General features: G+C 41.4%; 2 protein-coding genes across 2 annotated transcripts; both read right to left on the minus strand.

Moving 5' to 3' along the window:
- Window positions 1-726: 726 nt before the first annotated feature.
- Window positions 727-2,677, minus strand: arl6ip4 (ADP-ribosylation factor-like 6 interacting protein 4). Its single transcript, XM_029678156.2, is given in 6 exon segments — window positions 727-1,258; window positions 1,373-1,442; window positions 1,544-1,661; window positions 1,800-2,114; window positions 2,117-2,143; window positions 2,314-2,677. Coding segments are annotated over 6 exon segments (762 nt in total). The 5' UTR covers window positions 2,504-2,677; the 3' UTR covers window positions 727-1,216.
- A 362-nt stretch (window positions 2,678-3,039) lies between these two features.
- On the minus strand, window positions 3,040-10,487 carry mthfd2 (methylenetetrahydrofolate dehydrogenase (NADP+ dependent) 2, methenyltetrahydrofolate cyclohydrolase). Its single transcript, XM_029678155.2, has 8 exons — window positions 10,255-10,487; window positions 7,697-7,881; window positions 7,359-7,481; window positions 6,914-7,066; window positions 6,694-6,801; window positions 6,391-6,483; window positions 4,395-4,520; window positions 3,040-4,275 (listed from the first exon to the last, which is right to left on the minus strand). The coding sequence occupies exons 1-8, from the start codon at window positions 10,332-10,334 to the stop codon at window positions 4,127-4,129; spliced, it is 1,017 nt and encodes a 338-aa protein (XP_029534015.1). The 5' UTR covers window positions 10,335-10,487; the 3' UTR covers window positions 3,040-4,126.
- Window positions 10,488-10,965: the final 478 nt, after the last annotated feature.

The following is a 10,965-nucleotide window of genomic DNA, read 5'->3' on the forward strand; positions in this document are numbered from 1 at the left end:
CTGCTCTTTAAAGCATCGTCCTGCTCCAGAGATACTGTATCAGTCAACTGGACATTGACACCCCAAGAATGTAAAGATATTGTGCAATCATCAGTTAAACTCAGACACATCTGGACAAAGACATTCCCCATAGTTCTGCTACTGGCAGATATTACCAGAGGCCTTACAGTACATTTCCCTTTTTGCCTTAAATTCTCTGTTTCAGTGGTCTGACTCATGCCGCCATGGAATAATCCTCCAATAGAATTTGCTGTATGGTCACTGAAAGGGGCCATTATTTCCAATGAGACTTTGGTATGACTTGTGGTTGGTTGGTTTCATCCCCAGGGAAATAGTATAAATGTACATAGGAATATATTAAATAAAACTACTTGAACTCTGCGCTGAAAAACAGGTTTCATCTTACACTCTTTTTGAAATGGCAATGCTGACAATTTGATCACATCAAAATGCCCTTACCCTGGATGTAAAAATGTCCCAATACCTTGGCTTTGTTAAAGCTTGGTATAAACAGTATCAATATACTTTGTGTTACTCCAAAGTTTGACAGTTTTATTTACCAATTCCCTGTGTTTACATATACAGTGTATAAAAAGTAAGTATGAAGAACATAAATTAAATGTGTGGTTTCTTGTCTCTAAATTATTTTAATGTCGGGTGTAAGATTAGGTTTTAAACCTGTAACTGAAATAGTAAATACCTGATGCACACAGCAATGGTCAAGGATAATTATCTAAGAAAAATACTTTATTACATTGTAAAAAAGTAAATAGCATTACAGTTGACTGTTTTGGGGGTCAGTTTGAATGCATGTTTAATTGAATTGAATATGAATTAAACTGACAGTTGGCCATCATGGCCATTCTGAATTTCTGATACATTCAGAGAAATTCCAAAGTGAATTGTGATGAAAGGATGCCGCTTAACTAAAATACAAATTTAATTTGATTACATTTCATTTGAACAATTAAACAAAAAATGTGGCCAAAAATGATGTATATGATTGAGTCACACTCACAGTACAGTACAATCATAGATAGGCACAGAAAGGGTTGATTTTCATTTTGGAGACATGTAGGGATCCTGTCATGTAAAAATGATGCACAGCACAACTAACTGGAGACCTATTCTTCTGTCCTATCTATACAGAATAGTATAGATGTCTCCTTCCTACCATAGCCTTTACATCAGGGGGAGACCCTCTACCTGTTCAGTCCTAGTTTCTTCTGAAAGGAGTTTCCGTCCCCTTTGTGGCTTGCTGTAACAAGAGAGGAGAGCAAGTGTTAGGTAGACATATCTATAGGTAGAGGACAACACTTTAACCCCCTAAAAGCACACATAGCTGCATGGTCTTTGATGTTTTTCCATTTACCTTGTTGATGTCTTTGTGTCTCTCTTTACTGACAATCTCCTCAATGATCTCTCCCTCTCCCCTTATCAGCCTGAAAAACAAAAACAGAGGGAATAAAAAACCAGCACACACGCATATAAAGATAGAAATGACCGAACCATAGAAACACTGTTGTATATAGCGTTGGTCTACCTGGTGCGTCCAGTCTCAAGGTCTACCACCCTGCGGATGACACTCTGCTTGGCTTCATACTCCTCCTTTGTTAAGGGTCTCTTGGTGGATAGCCTGGCTTTCTGCTCATCCGTCATTGCTACAGAATGGACAAAAACAAAACATCCATCCATCTGCTCAGCTTTATATCTGGTTTCATCGTCCATTCTTTGTTTAGCTAGTTAACAAATAAACATTCGCTATTGACGACATATAACAAAATATGAGACCAACATACCTGGTCCATGATCTTCTGTGCAATCATCACTCTGCCACAACTCCAGGAAGGGCTGGGGGGTGGTGACTACGGGCTGAGGGGGGGCTGGAGGGGGCATCAAATCTACAAGCAGGGATGCTCTTCTTTCTTCCAATTTCTTTATCTTCTTCTTTTTCTTCTTCTCCAATTTCATCTCTTTCTTTAACTTTCTTTTCTTCTTCTTTAACTTCTTCTTGAATTTTTTCATTTTCCTTTCCTTCCTCTTGGACTTTTCATCACTTGATGAGGAGGATGAGGAGGATGAAGAAGAGCTTGACGAGGAAGATGAGGAACTTCTTTTTTAATTTTCTTCTTCCCTTTCCGATCTGAAGCAGACAAATGTATACATTGTAAAATTGATAGACATACAAAGATATTTCATTATCTTATTCTCTGACATTAGATAACTGTATGTGAGGATGTGAAGTGGTACACATAGGTGTGTAATGTTAGCTATCTACAACTACGTGTGATTTAATCATTGAGTCAAGAAAACCTTGGCTCTTGCTGAGGGAACGTGAGGCTTTCTTTGAAGGGGTCGGACTCGCACTGCTGCTGGACGACGAGGAAGACGAAGAAGAGGAATGTCTTCGCTTTTTCTTCTTGGACAATTTTTTCTCTCCGGCTTGTCTGCTCGTGCTCTTGGTCTTATCCGCGGAACTGTCGCGCGATCTACTGCGCTCCATAGTCAAAAATGTATGCTAGGACAATCAATTAATCGTATTCCTTTAAAACTGTACTGGAGATTCTTTAAATCAATTTAGAAATACTTTGCTAACTACAGCTGAAAATAAGTGGGGACAAAACATGTCCACCCCAGATAAAAAGGTTGTGCAGCTGTTTTTATTCCCCCGTGCATTTCCGGGTCATTAGGAAGTGTGTCCGCTTCACATTGTTGTCCTCTTGCACACTGATCATAGACTTTTATGGGCCGCCTATCATATTGGCAATGAATTACCTGAATAAACATTTTTATTTTATGATACTGTGATATAAAATCAAGATCTGTATCATACTCAAAACTATGTATCACCTCTGAGGGTTGAAGTAGAGGGTTAAAGGTAATGCATTGTGATATTTTGTATCATTCCTATACAAATGTAACTAGAGTAACCTACCTGCAATCTTTACAATGGAAATTATATATCATATTAAGATTGATGTGTCTGTTGCAGAGCTATGCTATAAGCACCTGTTTATCCAAATAAACATGAAGACCATCCATTTGCAATAACATTTTATTTCAAAATAATTTTTACAAAGTCATTTTTGAAAACAAATGTAAATGTTATGGTGTTAAACAGACTTGTTTGTTGCTGACATTTCATAACTAGCCCTTAACCCTCTTAGCTCACAGTGCATGTGTGACCTAAAGCAGGAATGGCCTTTTATTTATTTTCTACTGTTGCGAGTTAGAATAGTAGAATGCACATTGTTTGACTAGGACTAAAATAGGTGCCGGTTCATTTTGGGTGCCGGTATTGTTTATATTCAGATGCAGGAGCTCCACAATACTTTTGAGCTAATTTTCTAAGAGGAACAGGAGCTTAAGCAGTAGAACACTTTAGGTGTCAGTGCGCAGCTCTGGTGAGCTCCTGCCTAAGTCAAGCACTGAGAATACACAAGGTACATTTTGAAATTTGGTTGTGCATCAGCAGTTCTCTTATGTCAGTAACTGAGAGTCAGTGAATTATCCCATGTCATCTAAAATTGATTAGATAGCGGGCCATTAAACAAACTTTAGCAATCTAAACTTATCTTGGTGGTGGTTGGATGTGGGTATGCAGACTCGCAATCAAATGCGGCCCCTCGTGATGAGCAGATTTATTTGTGGCCCCCACCCCCATCAAAGTTGCCCATCCCTGATCTAAAGGGTATTGTAGAGATGGGAGATAGACAAAACTGCCCATAGAATAAGGATGTTATAATTCATTTAATAGTATATCTATGTAAGGGTCTATTTTTTGCTAATTGAAATTGACTGGTTCCCCTTGCAATTTTGTATGCTTTTGACATATTCGATAAATGAATGCATTGAAATAAATAAACACACAGGTAGTTCAAATTCACTTACAACCAAAAGGTCTCATAAAAATGACATGAGAAAAAATAAAGTCTAGCAAAAAATAAATATGTAGTAGCTGCATGGGTGAGTTGTAACATTCTGAAATGGCGGGTAGAGGTTATGTAAGTGTAAGGTACCAGCAACCTTAAAGCTATCACGTTTCCATCCATGTCTGTGTGCAAGGAAGTTCGCCAAGTTGCTCAGAGTTAAAAGTGGAGGGGTGGGATGTGTCACTGTGTCACTGTTATGAAGAGGCAACCATGCGGATACTCTCAGAGGGAGTCAGCAGGAGGTTCTTAGCTGCCTTGATGGTGTTCTTCATAAGCATGGCCACTGTCATGGGTCCTACTCCTCCAGGCACTGGGGTAATGAAGCTAGCCTTTTGCCTCACACCTACAAAAAGAGTGATAAAGGGTGAGAACATGTAGCAGAGAAAATGTGTGCAAGAACACAGTCCATTTTAGGACTAATGCAAATTTAGACAAATTGCTGTCTAGATTAGAAACTCGTACCTTCAAAATCCACGTCCCCTACAAGTCTGTCCTTGCCAGTCAGAGGGTCAAGCACTCTGTTTATTCCAACATCAATGACGGCTGCTCCTTCTTTGATCATGTCTGCAGTGATGAGGTTTGGAATCCCTGAGATTAGGAGAGGGTTTAGAGGGTAGTAAGGGACCACACACACATGGTTGTAACAGTCATTTCTTCTAATTAAAAAAAATATATATATTTTTTACCCCTTTCTCTCCCCAATTTCGTGGTATCCAATTGTTAGTAGCTACTATCTTGTCTCATCGCTACAACTCCCATACGGGCTCGGGAGAGACGAAGGTTGAAAGTCATGCGTCCTCTGGTACACAACCCAACCAAGCCGCACTGCTTCTTAACACAGCACTGCATCCAACCCGGAAGCCAGCCGCACCAATGTGTCGGAGGAAACACCGTGCACCTGGCAACCTTGGTTAGCGTGCACTGCGCCCGGCCCGCCACAGGAGTCGCTGGTGCGCGATGAGACAAGGATATCCCTACCAGCCAAGCCCTCCCTAACCCGGACGACGCTAGGCCAATTGTGCGTTGCCCCACGGACCTCCCGGTTGCGGCGGAGCCTGGGCACGAACCCAGGGTCTCTGGTGGCTGCAAGGACAGGGCCACCCGGGAGGCCCCCCATTTTTTCTAATTTTATATATATATATATATTGTACACAATAAAGACAATCAATTACAGATCAATGTCTACATTTTGCTCCCAGCATTGAGCAAAGCTCAGAACGTTTATATTCTTGATCTGATTGAGTTCTAAATTGCACCTGCCTCTTTGCAAACAAGTGGAATCATGAAAAAAAAATTCCCCGTTTTGTTCGCCTGTCCCCCGGATAAGCCCGTTTTAGCAGCACATTCAGCACTCTCTCAAATGGCTAACTCCACCCTCTCACGGCACAGGCCGAGGTGAAACCAACTACCCCAGCTTGCGAGATCCCGGACAAAAGGCCATTTTAAAACAATCCTGCGACTCCTGCCGTGTCTACAGACATCCTCCAAACAAACACAAACAGACTCCCGGAGAATGAGTGCACAACTGCTGAAGTCTCTTATAGATATGTCAGACAGGTGGCTATCTGCCGGCAGAGAATTCTATTGCAGTAACGTTGAAGGGCTCTGGCTAGAATTACTTAGCCTGCTAGAAGGAGGAAGTAAGAAGCTAACGTTAAACAGAGCCTACCTCAGCAGGAGCAAAAAATACACTACTACTGTAAGTTCCCATAATAACTTTGCTTTACAGAGAGTAGGCTACTGGTGAGGCTGAGGCAGGCTGCAAGGCATGCAGGAGGAAGCAGAGGAGACAGAGAGAGAGAGCGGAAGCAAGCAGAGAGAGGTTAGTACAGTGGTTCCCAAATGTGGGGTTGGGCCCCATGTGGGGTCAGTTGAGAACCTGTACTAATCTTTTCAAACAAGTTTGGAACTTGTAAAAAAATCAAGATATGCTTCAATACAAACATCTTCCATATAGGCCTAATATAAAAATGCAAACAATATAGTTTTAAAAAAGTACATATATATGTGTGTCTGTGTGTTTCGTGTGTGTGTTTCATCGCTGATGCTACTTGTCAGTGTGAAACTTCTCATATTTCCCCCCTTTCAGGGGTATAACTAATAGGCTATGTATTTTTTTGTAGATCGACTGAGGTGAATGAACCTACAGCAGCCATGGTGATAGTGGCTGTGGTCATTTGCTGCTCTCCAAATAGCATTTACATTTTGTTTAATTGTATAGAAATGCAGTAAATGAGCGTCACCTTTCAAAGTTGGTTTGTTAAGTACTCTCTGCCGGCAAACGCTACCTGTGTGTCCGTGCCTTAAGAGACCCACCCAGGACAATATACTCAAGAGATACAAAATAGCTCTATGAGCCAGGTAGTTGCTCTCAGTCACAAATGATAAACTTACAAATAAGCGAGAGACAGGTAGTAGACAAGGTAACAATATATCCTCAATAAGAGATGATCCATACCTGCAGCAGCAACAACGATGTCTGCAATTCTTGTGTGCTGACGGAGCTGATCCTTTGGTGTGTAACGGTGAGAGATGGTGACTGTGGCATCACCTGCAGAATCAAAAAATAAGTAAATGTGAGGGCCATGATCCACATATTCCATTTTCAACTTCATAATTTCAGCTTTAAGTGAAAACTCAGTATTATCTCTATTACCCATTGTTAATCTACTTTTACATAATTAATCATAGTGAATTAATAATAATTGAAATGATATAGCATACACCCTTTCACTGTAGCCCCTAAATCATCCAGACTCACCCCCAGGCCTCTCATGGCGCCCATCTGAATGCAGCAACATGGCAATGGGCATGCCCACATTCTTGGAGCGTCCCGCCACCACAACATTCTTCCCAAGGGTAGGAATTCCTGGGAAACGGGAATGAACAGTCAGTGACAGAGTTAGCATTTTGCCCCCATAACAGTCTAATTGCATTCATATAACAGAGGGAGGTGAGAGCTCCCCCCCCCACTACCTCACCTGTACGTTTGATGATTTCCCAGACTCCCCAGGGAGTGGCAGGCAGCATGGTGGACTGGTCCAAGCACATGCGGCCTACATTGACCACGTGGAAGCCATCCACATCCTTGCCAGGGAACACAGCATTACAGACACGCCGCTCGTCAATGTGTTCTGTGAGAAGACAGTGGGAATGATGTTTACAAGACAGTATGTAAATGGCTGTTCTACAGTAAATAGGCCAAAGGCCAAACCATAAGAGCGTCTGCTAAATGACTTAAATGTAAATGTAATTCAGGGATATGCAAGTATTAGCTATAAATATTAAAAACAGCTTCAAACTGTCATTCTTTCTTTGTCTACAAAAGGTTGTATAACTGTTTGCTCACCAAGAGCAATAACTCCCCTACCCAGCTGCCCTTTCCAACAACATGCATCGTCTCCTCACCCTAAAGCCACTCATTACCTGGCAGAGGCAGCTGCACCAGTAGGCCGTCCACCCGGTGGTCTGTGTTGAGTTTGTAGATCAGGTCCATGAGTTCATCCTCAGAGATACAGGAGGGCTTCAGGATGGTCTCACTGCTGATACCTGCAGAGAAGAAAAAGAGGGAGGAATTATGAACCCATTCTATCCCAGATAAATATAAACAGTGACAGAGAAAGGGATGGTGAACAGGAAGAAAGAGGGAATTAGAAAGCCCTGTTGAACACTCATAGAATAGTTTCTTAGTCAAGTATGTACTCTGTTGTGCAACAGAGTTTATCTCTAGCACAGGTAACGTGTGTGTGTGTGTGTTTACATACCAACATCAGCTGCAGCTCGGGTCTTATTCAGGACGTAAGAGTGACTGGCTGCATGATCTCCTACAAGGACCACGCTCAGGTGGGGTCTCCGATTGCCAGTGGAGACCCACTGTTCAACATCGGCCCTGGCCTCCTCCCGAATCTGACGGGCCAACTTCCTGCCTGAGATGACCACTGCTTCCTGTCTGGAGAATCAGAGAGCAGAGAGGCAGATGTTAGAGGAACATGTAAACTGTCAGGAGAAGGTTTACACTGGGGTTGGCACGTGATTTATAGTCCTGCAGACTAGTTGTCAATCCCAAAGTGAGTATGTATGGCAGTCAGCCAGCAAGGAGTGCTGGTAGGCAACCATGTAGGGTTCCCCATAAGCCAGCGATGGCCAAGTACAGTCAAACCATGTACAGGGCTCCTGGTGTTACCCATGCATGAGGAGTGTGGTGGCTAAAAATACCAATACATGAGTTACACTGTGGCCCATGCTATTAAATAAACTTCTTGGAACCCCTGGCCTTCAAGCCAAGTTGTTGGCCTCATTGTGGAGCGCAGAACGGAGCGGGTGAAGATGAAACCTGAGTGCTGCTCACATTTCATTTTCAATGTGTTAAACTAGATAAAATCCCTTATGTAAAAGCATGCACACAGAGGAGTAATACCAGAGGAGTAATGAGCCGTCCTCAGTGATGTAACCATCCCTTGATTCTATCATGAGTAATTAAACAACCACAGAAACATTCAGCTCTTCATTGGGGCCACAATAGCAAGTCCTGGAGGAGACCCCATCCGGGCATGACATTTGACAACACCCCCACTGCCAGCTTCCAATGTGCACACAAAGCATGAACATAATGTTTTTTGTTTTTTTGGGTCTCCATAAGAGAACCTTGTTGTAAATGTGTTGAGTTTTCAGCAAACAAGTTGACCACAGACCATGTTAATGATTAGTTAGTCTCGGACAGGATAAAGGACATAAGTTGTGCTACCTTTCCTCCCAGACTAGTTATCCTTCACACAGTGCCAGTACCATGACAGGGAAAGGACTGTCAGCAGACCCAAATAATCAATACCTTCAGCTCTGAACTAGAACCCAAGCCATTTCCTAATTAGCTATCAGCAAGTCTGTGCTAGCGCTGTTCCCAAGTATGGGCTTTGTCCTGAGTGTGAAATGTAAATAGAAAAAACAATGAAACTTGTTTGGTGTTATGGTTTTATAAAGTAGGCTTTGCTCATATGAAGTGATGATTGGAAACTGTTCTGAAAAAAACAAACACTGTCCTATGTTGACCCTAACCTTCTACTCAATACTGTGCACGGTCCAAATGAGACTCATCTGTGCTGACTTAAGTGGCTAAATCGGTTGTGATGTTAGTCATGTGCATAGTCACAGTGCATACACAGGCGGTTTGTGTTTCTAGATGTCTGGGACATTAATTCTCTTCAGTAACGTGCTGCAGCAAGGCATGCCTCAAATTAAACATGGAATTAATCAAATACATTTAGGCAGACAGTTGAAGGGAAAAAATGTCTGCAAAAGCTAGGTTTATATATATATATATATATATATATAGTTGTTTAAACACATGATATAAAATACTGATGCTTTAAATAATGGGAATTGATGGGAAATTATGTAAAATATATCACTAGCCACTTTAAACAATGCTACCTAATATAATGTCTACATACCCTACATTATTCATCTCATATGTATACGTATATACTGTACTCTATATCATCTACTGCATCCTTATGTAATACATGTATCACTAGCCACTTTAACTATGCCACTTTGTTTACATACTCATCTCATATGTATATACTGCACTCAATACCATCTACTGTATCTTGCCTATGCCGCTCTGTACCATCACTCATTCATATATCTTTATGTACATATTCTTTATCCCCTTACACTTGTGTCTATAAGGTAGTAGTTTTGGAATTGTTAGCTAGATTACTTGTTGGTTATTACTGCATTGTCGGAACTAGAAGCACAAGCATTTCGCTACACTCGCACTAACATCTGCTAACCATGTGTATGTGACAAATAAAATTTTATTTTATTTGATTTGATTTTTTAGTTGGTTTGTGACCCCCATTGGTAACAACTGTCTGAATACTCTTCACTTTATTTGTTTGGTGAACCCCAATGGGAACTTGCCTGCCTTTATGCAAGTGCTCTGTGCGATTTCATCAGCCATGCAGCACTGCAATGATACCGGCATAACGTTAGGGGCGCATTAAGACGATCATTGATTCAAGACCACTCTTCGCTACAATGTTTCGTTTAAAACGTTACATAATTGTCCTCAGTGCACAATAAGAAACGTTGTATCCACAGAGACGGTAAGATGACGGGATACAGTGACACATAGAAAACAAACATAAAGGAAAGTGCCATAGACAAGAAGGAAATTAATACCTGGTAGGTTACCTTCAAAAAGAAGAGGGAGCATTTCATATAGAAAGCAACCTATCGTAGTCCACCAAGATAGATAATAGATAGATAAATAACAATAATCTATTTGATATCGTAATTATATAGGATTACTAATACATACCTTGATGCTGACATATGTAGACTACACACTTGATGCTGCGATTGCTGGCATAATTTTCTCAGAGCTCTCAGCGTTGCCATGTTTTACTGATCTAGATAGGCTAAGTAATCCAACAATGTGAAAGGGGGAGAGAAAAGTGAGGGAGATTGAAAGATGAAGCAAGCCGAGTCTGACAGACAGACCACCGTCTGTGAAAAAGATTGAGAAGGCTCGAGATGTTATAAAGGCTGAAGTCTCCCCGCCCGCACATTGTACATACGTCAGTTTCCAGGCAAAAGGGCCACACCTCTAAATGCAAAGCTGCCCAACCGGGTGGTGTAGTACTTTTTCCCTCACTCACTACCCTGGTTTATGTTCTGAAAAACTATCCTTGACTAGTTTGAGTTCACCACTGAAAACAATAGAAAATTAAAATCACTTGTTTTATTGAAAATGCCCATTTGGTTTACAATCGCCAAACGTAAGGATTGCAATCGGCTTGTGACTGATGAAAACAACCAAACGCAGGCACGTGGGGCCCATTGTCATTTAGCATGTGCCTCTGGCATAAAAAAAACTGAGGTGCATCCGGAAGTCAAGAATTCTCTGACACTTAAATATATTTTTGTATAAATGCGTATGGCATGATGTGTAATTGCGTATCAATACTGCTAGTGCTATCCGAAATACTTGTGACGTCCCCACATAAAAACCTAACAAATTTAAACTAAA

Source organism: Oncorhynchus nerka, unplaced genomic scaffold (genome assembly GCF_034236695.1).
Source record: "Oncorhynchus nerka isolate Pitt River unplaced genomic scaffold, Oner_Uvic_2.0 unplaced_scaffold_1___fragment_2___debris, whole genome shotgun sequence".
Taxonomy (NCBI): domain Eukaryota; kingdom Metazoa; phylum Chordata; class Actinopteri; order Salmoniformes; family Salmonidae; genus Oncorhynchus; species Oncorhynchus nerka.

Excerpts from the sequence above, each read along its gene's own strand:
- mthfd2 (XM_029678155.2), bottom strand. The coding sequence starts at position 10,334 with ATGGCAACGCTGAGAGCTCTGAGAAAATTATGCCAGCAATCGCAGCAT. Across the intron at positions 7,882-10,254 it reads CTACATATGTCAGCATCAAG|ACAGGAAGCAGTGGTCATCT; the intron begins GTATGTATTAGT and ends CTGATTCTCCAG. Across the intron at positions 4,276-4,394 it reads AGGGGACGTGGATTTTGAAG|GTGTGAGGCAAAAGGCTAGC; the intron begins GTACGAGTTTCT and ends CTCTTTTTGTAG.